The 19,508-nt window shown below is 47.4% G+C and overlaps 1 protein-coding gene across 1 annotated transcript in view; it reads right to left on the reverse strand.

Annotated features, from left to right (window-relative positions):
* Positions 1–17,236, reverse strand: part of Wipi2 (WD repeat domain, phosphoinositide interacting 2) — a 35,606-nt gene extending 18,370 nt beyond the window's left edge. Inside the window, exons 1-2 of the mRNA XM_057764881.1 lie at positions 16,948–17,236; positions 8,904–8,986 (exon numbers count right to left, since the gene is read on the reverse strand). Coding sequence (XP_057620864.1) covers positions 8,904–8,986; positions 16,948–17,021 — 157 coding nt within the window. The 5' untranslated portion in view covers positions 17,022–17,236. The remainder of the gene's footprint in view (positions 1–8,903; positions 8,987–16,947) is intronic.
* Positions 17,237–19,508: the final 2,272 nt, after the last annotated feature.

Consider the following 19,508-nt stretch of genomic DNA (forward strand, 5'->3'; position numbering starts at 1 on the left):
AGTAAAAGAACTTCTGGAGGCATCACAATCCCTGACTTCAAACTCTACTACAGAGCTGCGTCCTGAAAATAGCCTGGTATTGGCATAAGAACAGATAGGAGGACCAATGGAACCGAATAGAAGACCCGGATATCAATCCACACATCTTCAAACACCTGATCTTTGATAAAGAAGCAAAAAATATCAAATGGAAAAAAGAAAGCACATTTAACTAGTGGTGCTGGCATAACTGGATATCAACATGAAGAAGAATGAAAATAGACCCATATCTATCACCATGCACAAAACTCAAGTCCAAATGGATCAAAGACTTCAACATAAAGCCAGCCACACTGAACCTCAGAGAAGAGAAAGTGGGAAGTACACTTGAACGCATTGGCACAGGGAACCACTTCCTAAACCCCAGCAGCACAGACCCTGAGAGAAACAATAAATGGGACCTCCTGAAACTGAAAAGCTTCTGTTAAGCAAAGGACACGGTCAACAAGACAAACGACAGCCTACAGAATGGGAAAAGATCTTCACTATCCCCACATCAGACAGAGGTCTGATCTCCAAAATATACAAAGAACTCAAGAAATTGGACACCGAAAGATCACATAATCCAATAAAAAAAAATGGAGTACAGACCTAAACAGAGAACTCTCAACAGAGGAATCTAAAATGGCTGAAAGACACTTAAGGAAATGTTCAACATCCTTAGTCATCAGAGAAATGCAAATCAAAACAACTCTGAGATTCTATCTTACCTGTAATAATGGCCAAGCTCAAAAACACTGATGACAACTTATACTGGAGAGGTTTTGGGGAAAAGGGAACACTTCCGCATTGCTGGTAGGAATGCAAGCTGGTACAATCCCTGTGGATGTCAGTGTGGCGATTTCTCAGAAAATTAGGAAACAACCTTCCTCAAGACCTAGTAATACCACTTTTGGGTATATATCCAAAGGATGCTCAATCGTGCCACAAGGACATGCACTCAACTACGTTCATAGCAGCTTTGTTGGTCATAGCTAGAACTCAGAAACAACCTAAATGCCCCTTGATCGCAAGAATGGATAAGAAAAATGTGGTACATTTACACAATGAAGTACTCCACAGCAGAAAAATATAACGACAGCTTGAATTTTTCAGGAAAATGGATGGAGCTAGAAAACATTATTTTGAGTGAGTAACCCAGACACAGAAAGACAATTATCACATGTACTCACTCATAGGTGGTTTTTGAACATAAAGCAAAGAAAGCCAGCCTAAAAACCACAATCCTAGAGAATTTAGACAACAATGAGGACTCTAAGAGAGACTTACATAGATATAATCTACATGGGAAGTAGAAAGTAGAAAAAGACAAGATCTCCTGAGTAAATTGGGAGCATGGGGAACTTGGGGGAGGATTGCAGAGGGAAGGGGAGAGGCAGGGAGGGGAGCAGAGAAAAATGTAGAGCCCAATAAATATCAATAAAAAAATACAAAAAAAGAGTAAAATAGCCAGGCAGGATGATGCATACATTTAATCCCAGCACTCAAGAGGCAGAGGCAGGCAGATCTCTGTGAATTAGAGGCCAGTCTGGTCTACAGAGTTTCAAGACAGGCAGGGCTACACAGACACAGAGAAACTCTGGCTCGAAAAACCAAAAAGGAGCAACCAAACTCCCCTGTCCCTGAAACCAGGATTAGAAGCCAAGAGACACGGAGGAGGGGGTGGGTTAAAGCACACCCTTATCCTAGCACAGGCACAGGCAGTGCAGAGGCCTGCGCATCTCTGAATTATAGGCCAGCCAGAGTGGGGGGGGGGGAAGACATCTAGGAGTAGGAAGATTTCTTGGCTAGGCATGCAGGCACATATCGTTAATCTCAGCACTTGGGAGGTATAGGCAAGTAGACCTCTGTGAATTCAAGGCCAGCCTGGTCTACAGAAGTCCAGGACAGCCAGTACTACAAAGAAACCCTGTTTCAACAACAACAAAAAGAAAAAAAAGATCTCTAACACCATTTTCAACAATGGAAATCACTGCACATCCCTGAGACAGAGTCCACCTGGATCCAAGTCTGTTAGATTGTTGATGTTTTCCCTGCAGAGGGACTAGCCATACCTTATATTTATTTAGTCCAATACCTTCTCTAAGATGCTGAACTAGTGATTAGCCTCACAATAGGGTGGGACATAGGATCAACTTCCCAAATTATTGCCTTATATAATTAATTTGCTAAACAAACAAAACCAAAACCAAACCAGAAACGACACCCTGTGTGGGGCTACCTCGGCTAAGGGTGGGGCGGGGTCAGTGTTTCCACCATTCTAACACTAGGAAGTTAGCTACCAGCTTTATTCACCAGTGGTCAAGGCCAAGTTCCTCATCTGACTCCCTCATCTATTCTATGAGCGGGAACTCCACTGCTAGCACACCAATGTGCACAACAGAGCTATTCACAACAGTCAAGAAATGCAAACAGCCCACGCCATGCATGAACGAGAGGATGCATGCAGGACAGGTGGAGAGTATATTACAATGCTACAAAGGAAGGCCCGATACATGGGAGAGCAGGGAAGAGCTGTAGAAACATTCCACATGATCAGAGAACCAGCCACACTCAGTTGCATTTATCTGCAAAGCCCAGACAGCAAATCTATAGATGCAGAAAGGAGATGAGTGGCTGAGCTGGGCTGGGCAGAGAGGGAATGGGGAGTGACTGCTAATGGACTTGGGCTTTAAGAGACGATAAAAACATTTGAATATTCCACGGTGGTAGGCTACTCAACTTAGGAAATGTACTAGGAGTTACCCAACTTTAAACTTTAAGCAGAAAGGTACAGAAACTATATCCCAAAGAGCTTGTTTTTATTGTTTTAAATCACACTAAAACCCACCTCAGGTAGCCTAGTGCAGCCTATGAACTTTGACTCGTACACTAAGACCTGAAGCGAGAGGTTACTGATACAAGCGGTAGGGGACCTCTCGTTACAAATCATGCCACCTAGGGAAAACGGGCCATGGACACAAGACAGGACCCAAGTAGGTGTTCCCTGCAGGTCTTTCCAGTCTTCCAACCCCAGGCAATGGGCGTTAGCATGTGTGTGGGAAGTCTCTTAAAATACTGAAGACTGTCAGGCAGTGGTGGTGCAGGCCTTCAATCCAGGAGGCAGGAGGATCTCTGAGTTCAAGGCCAGCCTGGTCCACAGACAGGCTTCAGGCTTCAAAGCTACCAAGAAACCCTGTCACAAAAGCAAAACAAAACAACAAAAAAAAATAAAAACAAACCACTGAAGACGTCAAACAACTGCTAGGTTTCCTCGGGCAACTCTCTATCTGTATCTTGTATCTGACTTCCATGAGCAAAAGGGGTGGACCCTCTGCAAATGGCAGGGGAACCTGCCCCCCAGTCTCTGATTGACCAAGAAAAGCTGACTGTGTAGACATGTGCATGTGTATGTGTGGGCAGGCCGATTGTTGAGAGATGTCTTTTTCTGCTGGCCTCCCACTGAACCTGGTGCTCTCAGGGTGGCAAGACTAGCTGGCCAGGATCCACCTGCCTGTCCTCTCCCTAGCATCAGAGTAACAGGCACTGCCATACCTGTCTTTACATGGGTGCTGGGGGTCTGAACATGCTGGCCCCTCTCCCAGCCCACTGCTGTTTACTAAGCTTGGTGCTGACAGAACCAGCACACCGGCACTCACGAGTCTTGCACACTTGGTATGGCCCCTGTCCATTCGATCGAGGACGGCTCAGCCTTGCTGAGAAGCAGTGGTTAGCAGGCTGGCCAAGGAGACCCACGGTGGCACACCAAAGCCAGAGTGCACCCAAGCGGATGCACAAAAAACTCTGAATACAAACTTCAGTGAGCTCAAGTGGCAATGGCCCAGTTTCTAGATGGCCTCAGGCACAATGCTGCCTACTTTCTTCCTTGAGGCTGGCTGTCTAGAAGCCTTGAAGTCTACCTGAAGAGAGGAATTATGTGGGCTAAGTGTTTTGCATCTGTGGCACAGTGGATAGCTGGCAACGATGGTGGCCCTCAATGGGAAGAACAGGACATTGAAGAACTGATGGGGCATATGTCCATACAGGCTTGTCTGTGCCCAGGGCTCGCCCAGAGATGCCAGCCAAGAGCTGCTCCCCTAACAGACTGAGGCAGAGAAGTGACTCCATTACTGTAAAATCTCATGGCCATCATTGGGAAAAGCATCCTTTCTCAGACCTGTGGACATAGACTATGGTCCATAAGGTACTCTGTCTAGGGAAGGCTCCCAAAGCCACCAAGGTTCCAGACACTGCTGAGCTACAGATGGGCTCACTTCCTGGACTTTCAGAAGTGCACGTTTTGTGAGGGAGCTGTCCCCGCTCACATGCTTCTGTCCCATGAGGCATCTGGAGAAGCTCACTTCTAAACTCTGACATTTTACAAAGATCTTTTATGTATTTGACTTAATAGTGGACACTGCTGTTATAGTGTTGCTGTTGCTTAGTATACAGAAGCCCTGGGTTCCACTCCCACACCTGCATCAAAACCAGAGCAGTGGTGCCTGACTTTAAATGCCAAGACTTGGGAGACAGACAGGAAGATCAGATGTTCAAGGTCAACCCAAGAACACAGTGAGTTTGAGGCCAGCCTGGTTTACCCGCAGGGGTGAGGGGGGAAGAGACTGAGTTTGAAATGATGGAGCACAGGTATGGTAGCATATACCAGTAATCCTAGCATCCAGGAATCTAAAGCTGGAGGCTCAGGAATTCCAAGCCAGTCTGGGCTACCTAATAAGACCCTGTCTCAAATATGAAAATAAGTAAAAAGTCTGAAGATACAACAGCACTGTCAGTAAAGATCCAACAATGCTACTGGGCAAAGTTTTTACTTTGTTTGCTTTAAAGAAACAAGCAGTGGTTGGTCTTGTTCCCCTTGTTCCCAAGGACCCGCCTTGGCTCATTCTTTTGATAAACAACAGGGGCTGATTGCAAAGATTTGATTTTATGATGGACTGCTAGGATTCACAAGTGTACAAGACCTCGAATTGGAGCCATATAAAAGTAAGATTCTTCCCTACTTGCAGAAGAATACTAGATAACCTTGACACCCACTCAGAGGAAAACCGGTTTTCCCAGGAGTCATCTCCTCTGGGGGGAGAACCCCCAGCAGTTTCTGGGTGGAAGAGTAACTAAATGGAGCTGGCCAGATGGCTCAGCAGGTAAAGGTGCTTGCTGCACCTGGAGACCAGAGTTCAAGCTTCATAGCTTCAGAGATCACACGAAGGTGGAAGGCCTGAACAGACACCAAGACACTCTTCTAACCTGCCACACCTGCCCAGGCATACACATGCTGAGTACACAACCATAAAAAACACAAACTAGAAAGTATGAACTGGAATGTCCTTTCCTGCTTCGGCATCTATTTTTAAGAATCAAAGTTCACCAAGGGGACACACAAGCTGGCACATTACCTTCCACACTTACGAGATATTATCAAGACATCACTCTGTTTTCACCAAAAGCTAGTCAGGAAGTTGCGGCAGAGGCCGATGAGGACTAGGTACTGACAGTCCTCCTCTACATAGTCTCCCACACGGCCGCTGACACTGTCCACAATCGGACAGTGCAGGCAAGGGACTCTGCTCACTAAAGACTTGATCACACCGTCAGCCATCGGTAAAGACCAAGGGATCCTTTCCCTGAGGAGGATGCCCGACATCAGTAATCACTGGGTGACATCTGCTTTAGTCACCATCTCTGAGGCAGAGGACACTGGGTGACCAGGAGGAGGTGAACATGAGGACAGATAAGGCAGCAGGACACAGGGAAGGAACCCTGGTGCCACTCTCTCCTAGAGGGTGATCACTTTTGAGACAGTAACAAACCAAGGTGACACTGAAGCCAGACACACTGCATCCTGGAGTCAAGGCACCTGCAAGATGACACTGAGCACGAGTGGAGCCCTCTACTCTCTAGTGGGCAGGACTCTGGGGTTCAAAGAGGGAAGCTTCAGTGTCCCCCTCACCTTAGACCAGGGCTAGGGCGCCATTAATTGTTCACTAGAGTTCCCAGCCTCATGCTTGTCACTTCTAGGCACCTGTCACTCCTCTTCAGCAACCAGAATAGCTTTTGGTGAGAACAGAGTGATGTCTTGATAATATCTCGTAAGTGTGGAAGGTAATGTGCCAGCTTGTGTGTCCCCTTGATGAACTTTGATTCTTAAAAATTGCTCTGCTGAGGACCTGGGTTAGATTCCCAGCACTCACTGCACAGCTCAGAACTAGCAGTAACTTCAGTCCTGGGGATCAGATGCCCTGACCGCATAAGCTTGCAGGCCAAACAAAAGAAAAAAAAACTGTTACAAGGGCAACACCCAGCCCTCCCATCTTCAGCTGTGGTCACTGCTCCCACCCTCTTGCCTGTGGTGTTTGTGCAGCTAGCAGTCATGCCCCTGGATCTCCTAAAGGGACCTAAATAAATTTGTTCTTCCTATTCAGTTGGGTTTCAGGAAGCTCACTGTAGCGACCACAGAAACAACCTGATACAACTTTCAAACCTGACATGCCCAGCACTCAGGAAGACTCAAGAACTTGAAGATCAGCGGCTGCCAGCATCAGACAGTGGGCAGGAGGAAGCAGGAAGACAGGGTTATAAACATGAAGGAGTTTTGTTTTTTATTAGTTAATTGTTATTTTGCCTTTTTCTAGACAAGGTCTTACTCTGCACCTAGGCTGATAGAAAACAACCCTCCCAAACCTTGGTATTACAGACGGGCCTGACTTCACCCTCAGGAGCTTTCCAGGGCAGTGGATTTCAACCTGTGGGTCGAGACCATTTCACAGGGGTCATCACAGACCATAGGGACACTCTGATATTTACATTAAGATTCACAATAATAGCAAAATTATAACTATGAAGTAGCAATGAAAACAGCTGGGATCACCACAGGATGAGGTGATACTGAAGGGCTTCAGCATTAGGAAGGTTGAGAACCACTGCTCTGGGGCAGGATGGCGGGAGATACAGGACTCTCCTCAGGGCTCAGACATCACAGAATTAAACACGTAAGCAGATACATGCAAAACTGGAGACGTGTGAAAGACTGAGGAGTGATGCCCTGGCCACAGTCTCTGACAGAGGGGCTGCATCTTAGGAATTCAGGTTGCAGGTGTTGTCCTGCAAGAAACTTAACAGGTAAAGGCGTCTGCTGCTAAGCCTTGATCCTAATCCCTGGGACCTACATGGCATAGAGAACCAATGCCCGCAGGTTGTGCCCGACACTGTACCCCACTACACAACATTTTTGTTTGTTTTTTCTTTTTTGAGACAGGGTTTCACCATGCTATGTAGCCTTGGCTGACCTTAAACGGAGGTATCTGACTGCCTCAGCCTCCTGAGTGCTGGGTTTAAAGGCATGAGCCACCACACATGGCCATAATTGTTTTAAGGCAGTAAAAAATATTTTTAAATGTGTATTGTGTTTATCTGCCCTCAGAAAACAGAAAGAGCTGTTAGAGACCTTGGAGCTGAGTTACAGGCAAATGCGAGCCTCCTGGTATAAGCACTGGGAACCAAAACCAGGCCCTTTGCAAGAACAGTAATTTTTTAAAAATTACTGAGCCACCTTTTCAGTGGGGCCTTCCTCCACCTTTTTAAATATACTTTTTTTCACAGTGGGTGAAAGTGCCTGCTGGCACACCTAAGTTTGACCTGGGACCCAAATAGTGGAAAGAGAAAATAGACTCCTATAAGTTGTCCCCTGACCTCCAGACTTGTGCGGTAATGCATGTGTGCATTTAAGGTCATACACACTAAATAAATAAAATTAAAAACCTGTCTTTAGTAGTGTATAGAGGCTGGGGACATAGCCAGTGGTAAAGCAGCAAGGAAGAGGATTTGCTTTCAGATCCCCAGACATTTTACTGATGTAAAAACCTGGGTGTTAGCTCATGCCTGTAATTACAGTATGCAGGTGGGGCAGAGACAGGAGGGTGCTTGGAACTCACTGATCAGTCAATCCAGCCCTGCCGACTGGCTCCAAGTTCAGTGACAGAGCCTGCCTCAAAAACAAACAAACAAACAAATGCAAAGGATGAAAAAAAAAACCCACAAAACAAAAAACAGTGTAGCCAGGCAGTAGTGGTACAAAACTTTAATCCCAGCACTCAGGAGGTAGATCTGAGTTCGAGGCCAGCCTGGTCTACAGAGCAAGTTCCAGGACAGCACAGCTGTCTTGAAAAACAAAGTATCTGAAAAAGACCACTTCTCAACTCTGACCTCCACCCCCTCACAAACAAACCACTCATACATACAAATTATTCTTATTTTTAAAAATGTACTTACTCTTATGTGTATGAGTGTTTTACCTGTACCTACATGTCGGTGTACCACGTATGTGCCTAGTGTCTGCGAATGTCAGAAGAGGGTTCAGATTCCCTGGAGTTGCAGATGGCTGTGAACTACCTACCATGTGGGTTCCAGCAAGTGCTGTGGAGCACTGAGCTGTGCTCTGCAGTCATCAACTTCCAATCCTGACCACACACGGCAGCCAGGCAGGACTTCTGTTTGTCAGAAGACTCAGCTTGGGGCCTTCCAAATGACAACAAAAGAAAACCTATGGGGGCGGAACAGCTCCTAGAACCCCTTTATGATAGTAACCTCAGGAAAAGGGTAGTAAGGAGGGAGATGGTGAAGAACGGTAGATCATGTACGGTTAAGATACCAGATCCTGAAAGCTGGGAAGCCCTAAATGTACATTATATGCAAATATGCAGAGACCTAGGAGGACACCCAGAGGTCAGTCCTGAGGTGGGGAGGGAGGAAGAGGACTGGCCCAAGGCTATGTGGATTTGAACCGCCCAGTGCTGGGAAGAGAGGACTGCATTCCAATTCCAGTTCAACAAGTCTACTTTGTTTAACAAAGGGAAAATAAAGCAAGCACTTACTGCATTCATAGATCTGTTCCAGCTTATCCACAGAAGAAAGGGAGAAAAACTTATACCCAGACTTACTACCAACCGCTAGGGACCTGCAAAAAAGCCAAATCACAAGTAAGAGCTAAGGCATGGAGACAGCAATCATGCATAAACCAGTACCCACCTTACCTCCCAGTAAACCGGGTTTCTACCAGAAATCACCAGCGTGCTCCGAGTTATCTCACAGGTCTAGATCAGATACGCGGTAGAGGATGCTACAGGCCAGAGTGTTGTCAAGCATAAGGCATGGTCATGATGGTTAACAAGGTGTTGGGACCTGACACAATATGGTTATCATACACAGAACCCAAGCATGTCAGGTGACAGCTCGCGTTTGTGTGCGCATGTGTGTGGTGAATGTGAGCAAGTATAAGCCGTGGTACACAATGGAGTCAGGGAATGACCTGAGGTGTTGGCCCTCCCCTCCCACCTTGTTAGAGACAGGGCTCTCATCACAGCTGCACACACCAGGCTAGCTGGCCTCCAATGGTCCAGGAATCCTTGGTTGCTCCCTACCCAACCTTAGGAAGACCGGACACACAGCTGGCTTGATGTGTGCTCTTCAGAGCTGAACTCCCCTCATTTTCACAGCACATGCTTTACCCTTTGAACTATCTATCTCCCCAGCCCAATGGTCACACATCCCACATACACGTGTAGGAGGGTATCCGGCTATAGACCTTAAATATATTTAGGTTAGTCTGTTACCCCTCAATAAAGCCTGGGGAAAGATCATTAGTAAAAAAATAAATGAACAAAACTCAGAGCTCTAAGTTTGAGACCTAACCACAGAATAATCAGCTGTCAGCCAGTGACTGCAGACACACAACTGTTTTGGCGCTCACGGGCCTTCAAGTTCAATACGTTGCACAGCATTCTCCACCCTTAAACCCAGGCTTGGTATCCATCCTCATTTCGGGACTGCCTCCAGCACCCACTGCACAGTGCCTGAGAGGTAGGGTGGGAATGACTCGCACTAAGGGAACTACTTAGACCCTGGGAGGGGAAGACTATCTTTGTTGCCTTAGAGAAATGATGGATTCTTTTCGATGGCTTATATTTGACAGGCCATGTTCACCAACTCCCAGCCTTGGCTAAAAGGCTTGGAGCACAGTGTCTTGGTGACACCAAATGAAGGGGCTTCTGATCAGAAAGTTCCATCTCCAGAATGCAACTGACTAAGGCAGCAAGAGCAAGCACACAGCCAGGCTTCACCGATGCAAAGGAGGATGGGGGAGAGGAGGGATTGAGGAGACACAGTTCAGACACTGGGGCTATTCCTGGTCTAAGCGCCTGGGCAGAGTGGAGGACTTTCACCCAATTTGTATTTGTACCCCAGGATAACACTTGGGGTACTTTAACAACCAGCTCATCTACTGAACACTTGATGTTCCCAGCCCTCCCAGAGAAGTGGACACACTCCTAGAAGCTGGGGATGGTAGGTAACATTTGCTTATAATTCCAGCATCTGGGAGGCAGAGGCTGAAAGATCAAAAAAGTTCAGGTCCTCCTTGGCTATAGACCAAAGGCAGCCTAGGCTGCATGAGGCCCTGCGTCAAATCACCAAATTGGGGGGAGGGGGGAGGAGGAGAAAGGCTCTATGAGCAGTGCTGAAATCTCAGTAGTATGAACTTGTCTTATAGCATAAAGGACCACAAACTTTCTCCACTAGGTGTTTGTCTTTGTAATACTTCACTACACTAAGTTCTTTGAACCAAGTAATCAGGTCTAGGTATCTGTACACACTGTGAGCAGTAAAAGGTGGCCAAGGTGGTACACACTTTTAATCCCAGCACTCAGAGTCCAGCCTGATCTACATGGCAGATGCCAGGCCAGCCATGTCTTAAACTTTTTTTTTTTCCTTTGGTTTTTCGAGACAGGGTTTCTCTGCGGTTTTGGAGGCTGTCCTGGAACTAGCTCTTGTAGACCAGGCTGGTCTCGAACTCACAGAGATCCGCCTGCCTCTGCCTCCTGAGTGCTGGGATTAAAGGCATGCGCCACCTCCGCCCGGCTCCCATGTCTTAAACTTAATAAATAAATAAATAAATAAATAAATAAAACAGTTTTCCAGAAATATCTTCCAGACAAACAAGAAAATTTTAATCTCTCTTACTTGAACTAATTTTGAATTTAAAATACAAACCACTCCGGCACTTGGGAGGAAGAAGCAGGAATATCAGCAGTTCAGAGCTAGCCTGGGCTTCAGTGAGTCCCTGCCTCACAGTAAAAAATGAAAACATCCAAAATACCAAGGACAAAAAGAAAAAACAAAAATCATTCTTTTTTTTTTTTTTTTGGTTTTTCGAGACAGGGTTTCTCTGTAGCTTTGGTGCCAGTCCGGGAACTAGCTCTTGTAGACCAGGCTGGCCTCGAACTCCAGAGATCCACCTGCCTCTGCCTCCCGAGTGGTGGGATTAAAGGCGTGTGCCAGCACCGCCCGGCTTTCAAAAATCATTCTTAAATTATTTTCCTGTATGTTTTAAAGATGTGTATTTATAGGAGTACATCTACGTGAATGCCTGCCACACATGTGGGGCAGCTGCAGTGATGTTAACAGGCAGCTCTGAGCAGTGGTTGCTCATGGTCCTCTGGAAGAATAACAAGGGCTCCTAACTACTGAGCCACCTTTCCAGACCCCCAAAGAAAATGTTTCTGTGTTCTTAAGACAAAAGGACACATTCTTTTTTTTTTTTTCTGATTTTCGAGACAGGGTTTCTCCGTAGCTTTTTGGTTCCTGTCCTGGAACTAGCTCTTGTAGACCAGGCTGGCCTCGAACTTCCAGAGGTCCGCCTGCCTCTGCCTCCCGAGTACTGGGATTAAAGGCGTGCGCCACCACTGCCCGGCAAAAGGACACATTCTTATCTCATTTGTTTGAAATGGAATCTAAGATATGCTGGCCTGGGACTTCTAATCCTCCTGCCCCAGTCTTCCTATGTGCTGGGATAGACATGAACATGTCTGCTTTAGCAAATTCTTTTGGGTTCAGGGTTTTTTGTCTCCCCCATCAGATGGCCCGATCATGTGAAATACATACATACATACACACACACACACACACATATATATATATATATGAATTCTATGTGAATGATATATGCCTGAATATATGTATGTAAACTACATGTGTACAGGAACTCTGGGAGCCAGAAGAGGGTGTTGGATCTCCTGGAACTGGAGTAACAGGTGGTTGAGAGTCAGCATGTGGGTGCTAGGAACCAAAAATCTGGGTCCTCTGCAAGAGCACTAGGTGCTTTTAACTGCTTGAGCCATCTCTCCAGGCCCCTGACCATAATAATTCAAAGGTATTTTCTGGAGCTGTTAGCACGTGTGAGGCCTAGGTTCAATCTCCAGCATAACAAAAACAAAAGCCTACCCTTACAGACAGCTGTCAGTCTTCCTGCCGGATTACCCTGTCATCACCACCCCTTTGCACTTTCTGTTCACTGGAAATTGCAGACACTTAGGGAGGTCCTTGCCATAAGCATTGCAAGTGGCTCGGGCTGGAGAAATGGCTCGGAGGTTAAGAGCACTGACTGCCCGACCAGAGGTCCTGAGTTTCCAGCACCCACATGGTGGCTTGTAATGAGATTTGGTGCCCTCTTCTGAGGTGCAGACAGAACACTGTATACATAATAAATAAATCTTTAGCAGGGCGGTGGTGGCGCACGCCTTTAATCCCAGCACTCCGGAGGCAGAGGCAGGCGGATCTCTGTGAGTTCAAGGCCAGCCTGGTCTACAAAGCTAGTGCCAGGACAGGCTACAAAGCTATACAGAGAAACCCTGTCTTGAAGTGGTTATGTGGAGTCCAGAGAGGTTGGTTCTTTGTGGTGCTCCCCATGGGAAGTTTGTATGTGTGTGTGTGTGTTTGGTTTATCGAGACAGGTTTTTCAGTGTAGTCCTAGCTGTACTGGAACTCACTTTGGACCAGCCTGGCCTTGAATTCACAGAGATCTGCCTGCCTCTGTCTCCTGAGCACTAGGATTAAAGACCTGCACCACCACTACCTGGCAGGCAAAATCTTTTTGATGTTCTAGATAAACAAAACCGATTAGACTATTAAATATCTGGGCTAGAATTTTAGTGCCTAAAGCCTTCTAACTAAAGGTGGCCTTTCATCAGGAAGAAACAGAACTTAAAAACGTTACCAGGGTAAGAACATAATGACACTGGAACAGGCTCAGGTGCAGCAGAGTGCCTGCTGGGCCAACTGTGGGCTTTGGCTATCAAGTGTCGAACATGTCTCATTACAAACACCAACAATCGGAGGCTGGAGAGATGGCTCAGAGGTTAAGAGCATTGCCTGCTCTTCCAAAGGTCCTGAGTTCAATTCCTAGCAACAACATGGTAGCTCACAACCATCTTCTGGCCAGCAGGCATACACAGACAAAATATTGTATACATAATAAATAAATAAATATTAAAAAAAAACACCAACAATCTTTGGTAGGTTCTCTTAACAGAAAATGTGACATCAGAAGCCGGGTAGTGGTCGTGCACATCTTTAATCCAGCACTCAGGAGGCAGAGGCACGCAGATCTCTGAGGTCTACAAAAAGCTAGTTCCAGGAGAAGCTTCAAAGCTACAGAGAAACCCTGTCTCGAAAAAAAAAACAAAAAAACAAAAAAAATTAATAATAAAAATGTGGCATAATCATGGAAGAGGCGTAACATGAGAGGTGAGAGTGTTAGAAATAAATATGCCTTTTACAAAGTTAACACAAGTCTAGGGATGTAGCTCAGTGGTAGAGCAACTTGCCTGGCATATACAAGAACCTGAGTTCAAGCCCTGGTTGTAAACAATATTATCCTTATTGACAGAGAGGAATATAAACTCCAAGAATGATGGACATTATACTTGAGAGAGGCAGGAGGACCACCAGTTCAAGGCCAACTGCGGCTGCATAAAGAGACTATCTTAAAAAATAGCCAGGCAGCGCAGAGGAAGGTGGATCACTGTGAGTTAGTTTGAGGAAGGTCTGGTCTACAAAGCGAGTTCCAGGACAGCCAGAGCTAAACAGTGAAACCCGTCCTGGAAATAAAAAGTTGGGTGGTGGTGGTGCACGTCCTTTAATCCCAGCACTCGGGAGGAAGAGCAGGCAGATCTTTGAAAGTTCAAGGCCAGTTAGGTCTAAAAGAGCTAGTTCCAGGACAGCTAGGGCTATTACACAGAGACACCCTGTCTCAAAAACAAAACAAAACAAAAAAAACCAAAAAACTACCTCAAAAAATAAATATATCGCCGAGGGGGGGGTGGCGCACGCCTTTAATCCCAGCACTTGGGAGGCAGAGGCAGGCGGATCTTTGTGAGTTCGAGGCCAGCCTGGTCTACAGAGCTAGTTCCAGGACAGGCTCCAAAGCTACAGAGAAACCCTGTTCGAAAATTTAAAAAAAAAAAAAAAAAAAAAAACAAGCAAAAATAAATAAAGATGTAAAGGGTACAGTGGTGCCCACCACAGAACTCCGGCATTGGGGAGGTAAGCAGAGGAGGAAGCTCCAAAGTTCAAGGCCAATCACCGCCACCACTCTGGTCTTGAGCTACAGAAGACCCAGCCCCACCAACAGGGCCTTGGCTAGAGAGATTGTTCAATGGTGTTTTTTTTCTTGCAAAGGACCAGAGTTCGAGTCCCACCCACAACAGGCAACTCACATGCCTTAACTCCAGCACAAAGGATCTGCCGTGCCTTTGACCTCCTCAAGCATCTACTTGTACTCTTTTCTCATCCCCCTCCCACGAGTCAAGCCTGTTGCAACATCTTTTTGCTGTTTTATGACGATATGGGAAAGAGCTGCCACACTGACATGATACCTCTATTACTGAATTTGAAGGCTTCCCCTTCACTATGAGAGTATGTAGCAGGTGCCCCTCAGCTTCCCAGTCAGTCCATAGGGGCCTTCCCCTTTCATTACCTTCCCCAGGAAAAGGTCACACTGATTATGTGGATGAGTGGGACAAGTCACCACTATAAACAGGAAGCAGAATGCCCCATGGCCACAGTGACCTGTCAGGTGCTATGCCTTACTTAGGACAACGACCAGGCCAAGTTCCTGGAGAACCCAGCCCATCCCCACCCCAGACCTGCACCAGAAGCCCCAAGGCCTTTCAGAGCATCCAAAGCAGATGTCTTTCCTTGGCCAATTTTCTTAGGGTGCTAACAATGCTCCCAAAGAAGGCCCAGAACTGGGAACTAGGTTGCCCTTGAACACATCACACAGGTTCTGTGAATTGCTGCCCCCTCTGCAGCAATCTGCACTTCTCAACTATCTGCTCCAAAAAGCAGGCAGAGAGGCAGGCAGTCAAGGCTAAATGACCTTCGGAAACCATCTTCAGTTTACAGGCAAATGCACAGCCTTCCAGAATGGTACCTGGTGCCTGGAGGAAGCTTGGAGGAGAATGAATGCCTCTAGACCATGCCTAACGTTGGGGTGGGGTGAGGGCTGTCCCTTTACTCTAGGCCTCTGGTAAAGGAGGCTTAGAATAGACACAGCCCCCTCTCTGACTTCCCAAAACCCATCGGAAAAACTTAGTCCTGATGGTCCCCCGGGTGCTACTGGCTGGAAGGGTTTTCCCCCCACCCAGACAGCACTGCTTAGTTACGAGGCTGCAACAGGTCCTGATAGCTTTCGCGGTGCTGGCTTTGTGCTGTATTGCATACAAAACACGGTATTTAGCAATCTGAATATGTGTGTTTGTGAGGTTACACTTGAGTGTTGGTGTATATTTAATGAAGTACGGTCCCTCCCAGAACCCCAGAGATTACTGACTGCTAATCTAACTAGTCAGGGATCTCCTCTCTCAACAAGAGTGTGGGGTTATAGATAGCTGCCTAGCTTTTCTGTGGGTACTGGGATCTCAACTCTAGTCCTCACGGTTGTGTGACAAGTGTTTTAGCCACTGAGTCATCTCTCCAGCGCCCTAGTGGCTTTAACTTGTACAGATCCACACTATACTTCTATACTCAGGGTCTTCAGAGGTAGAAAAGACACACTGTGGTAGAACAGAAAGAACACTAGGAGAGAACACTCAGGAGACAAGAGCCTACTCCTGCCCCATTCCACCATCAACCACTCCTAAGATCCAGAAAGGGCCAGACCTTTCTGAACTTCACCGTCTAGTCTGGGTCGGAACCAGGTGACCCACATCCTTCCAAATCTCTGGACAGCTCCCTGATCTTGAGACTATCGAGAAAGTCCAATTGAGCACCTGTTGCTCCTTCATACAGGTGCCTGCCATTCTCCAATTTAACTTTTAATTGAAGAAAAACAAAAAACCTCAGTCTCTATCTTGCTAATGCTATTCTGTCAGCAGCAGCCAACTACTTAGTGTGATGCCAAGTGACCCATTCCTTCTCCTCTGACATCACTTCCTCTTACTCACTTCCCAAGATGGCTCTTCTCCCTTCCAGTCCCATAACTCATCCTTCCTTCCTCAGAAGCCTCATCTATTAACCACCTCCCAGGTATGCCAACGAGCCAGTCTTGAAGAACCACATTGGGACCTAAGGCAGATCAGTCTGGCAAAACAGGAGGTCGCATGAAGGTTCTCTTTTACCCCAGGAATAGCCCACCTTACCCCCACATTTCACCCTCTTGGAGCACCCAGGCCCTCTAAGGACAAAGTCTCTCTACTTCGAAGGTCTGGGTTTCTGCAGTTTGGTTGTCTGGAGGAGACAAAGTTACCTGTCAGAAAGAATGGCAGAGAAGTAAAAAGAAAAAGAAACCATGAAAGCGATACAAGATGCAGAGAAATAGGGAGGTGAGCAATGAATGCCCAGGGCGGCCGAGAAACCCATTCCGGGTGACCGGCACAAACCGGCGTGCACAGTTCCTTCCCAATTCTGCAAAAGGCCAGGTCTGAGGACAGGTGGATGGGAACGCCTCGTGTTCCATCACCTCCCCCGGCCCAGAAGGCAGCAGCTCTCCGGCGGTCGCGCGGGCTCAGACCCCCCCTTAGACACCCCTCAACTAGATCCAAGCCCCGACCTCTGACCCGGCCCCGTGCCCAAGCCCGGCCTTACGTGTTATCCTGGTTGAAGTTGGCGAACAACAGCTGGCCGGCGCCGGCCTCTCCGCTCTGGCTCGCCAGGTTCATGGCTGCGCGCGCGCGACGGGCTCGGACCCCCTTCGCGGGAGCGCACGCGGCGCAACTCGGGCGGCCCGCGGGAGCGTGTTCCACTCAAGATCTGCGCCCAGTCCGGCTTGCGCCCTCGCCCGCCGCCACTTGCTGAGTGGGGACCAACCGCCGCCTCATCCCGTCCCCACTCTTGTTTATGCTCCAGAGCCGGGACGGGCTACGCGCTTGCGCGGCCCCGCCCACCCTCGCGACGCACGCAGGCGTACGGCGCAGACCTGCAGCGTAGGCCCCGCCTCGTCGCCGCAGGCTCCGGAGGGGGTTTCCGGTCGCTAGCGCATGCTTGAAGAGGCGCTGCTGGGCGCGCCTGCGCGTGGCCCAAAGTGGGCTGGTCCTTGCCCTCTGCAAACGCGGGGTTACCTCGTTGGTCCTGGTGCGCTGGTCATTGTTCTGGGGGACCTATGCACATCGCCTTGGGCATAGAGCATCTCCGTTTTACAGATTTGAAAAGCGAGAACTGTAAACTATCAAATGTTAGATCTGAGACTGGAAACGATTTCTCCAAGGCGTGTGCCGTCAGGAGTCTACTTTAAATGTACTAATTCATGCAGTTTACGGGAAGCATCATCCCTCCCTCCTTCCCTTCCTCTCTCTGCTTCCCTTCCTCTCTCTGCTTCCCTTCGCGCCCTTCCCCCAAGAGGATGGGAACTCCCGTGTTGGCAAAGGTCCTGGAGAAGAACGAAGCTTTTTTGTTCAGCATGAGTTTGGGTGAGAAGACAAGAAGGTAGAAAGAATGAACAGCAGGTGGCGGGGGTCTCTGGACACTGTTAAAACTGAACCTGTAGGCAAGAAGCTGATGACTCCCAAACTCTAGGCTGTTCTTGGGGATAGAGGGAAGTTAGGACAGCCCCGGGGACAAGGACAGTTGTTGAGGAAAAGATGACACAGGCCCGCCCTCCCTCGAACCATCAGATAGGGTCCCAGATTGGCTTTGAACTCTGTAGGTCAGGTGGACTCTTTCTGTGTGTGTGTGTGTGTGTGTGTGTGTGTGTGTGTGTGTGTGTGTGTGTGTGTGTGTGAGACAAGTTTTCTGTGAAACAGCTCCTAGCTGTCCTAGAATTAGCTTTTGTAGACCAGGCTGGCCTTGAACTCAGAGATCCTCCTGCCTGGGCCTCCCGAGTGCTAGGACTAAAAGCTTGCGCCAACTCGGCCCGGCTTGGACTTTTTATTTATCTTGAGTCTACCTTGGTGGCACACGCCTTTAATCCCAGCACTCGGGAGGCAGAGGCAGGTGGATCTCTGTGAGTTTGAGGCCAGCCTGGTCTACAAGAGCTAGTTCCAGGACAGACTCCAAAGCTACAGAGAAACCCTGTCTCTAAAATCGAAACAAAAAACATTCTTTTGTTTTGGCCTTTGGAGACCTTGGCTGGCCTGGAACTCAACCTTGTAGACCAGGTTTACGTTCAACGTATAGAAATTCACCAGCCTCTGCCTCCTAAGTGCAGGAATTAAACATACTACCTTGCCTGGCTGTTTGTTTTAGAAATTGAGAGTTTCCTATAGTACGTTCTGATTATAGTCAACCTTACTACCCAGATTGTAGATCTGGGTGGTGAGAGTCACCTAACTTGGTGTCTGTCTGCCTTCCTTTCTCTCTTTTCCTTCCTTCCTTTCTCATTCTCTTTTTCTTTCCTTCCTTTTTTTTTGGGGGGGGGGTTCAAGACAGGGTTTTTCTGTAGCTTTGGAGCCTGTCCTGGAACCTCATTCAGTAGACCATGCTGACCTCCAGCTCATAGATATCCGCCTGAGTGCTGGGATCAAAGGCATGTACTTCTACCACCTGGCTTTTTTTTTTTAAAACCCATCAAGTTCATTTTGTGCTGCCTATGTATTTGGCCTTCCACTGGAATATGATCACCCTATCAAGGACCATATCTTTTTTTTTTTAATTTATAAACTTTATTAGAAGCTTTGGTTTTCTGATCATCATTATCTTTGTGTTATTTTATATGTCATATACTTTGGCTTTCGATGCATTGCTCTATGTCTGTGAAGCTGAAAGCATACATTAAGTCTCAGGCTACCCTAGAGTTAAGAGTCTTCATTATTCCCTCCTTGGTTGAGTTCCATTTTCTCTCTTTTAAAAATATTTTTTTCTTTTCTTTTGTATGTATGTGTATATGTCTGTGTAAGTATATGTCACATATGTGTGTGGGTACCCCATGAAGGCAAGAAGAAGGTATTAGGTCCCCTGGAACTGGGGTTACAGGCCTTTGTGAGCCTCCTGACATCAGTTCTGGGAAGAACAGCAAGTGTTCTTACCCATGAGCCATCTCTCCAGCCTGCAGGGTTCCTCTTTCTTATCTTGCCTTCATGGTGTTCATTTGTTCTTTAGATAGAAGGAACTAGCTAAGCATGTGCTGGAGATGAAATAGCTGAGCTCACAGGTGCTGCCCCGTGTCTGCTTTCCAAGGACCACATCCTTGAAGAAAACCAACTCCCCTGTTG

This window comes from Chionomys nivalis, chromosome 3 (assembly GCF_950005125.1).
Source record: "Chionomys nivalis chromosome 3, mChiNiv1.1, whole genome shotgun sequence".
Taxonomy (NCBI): Eukaryota; Metazoa; Chordata; class Mammalia; order Rodentia; family Cricetidae; genus Chionomys; species Chionomys nivalis.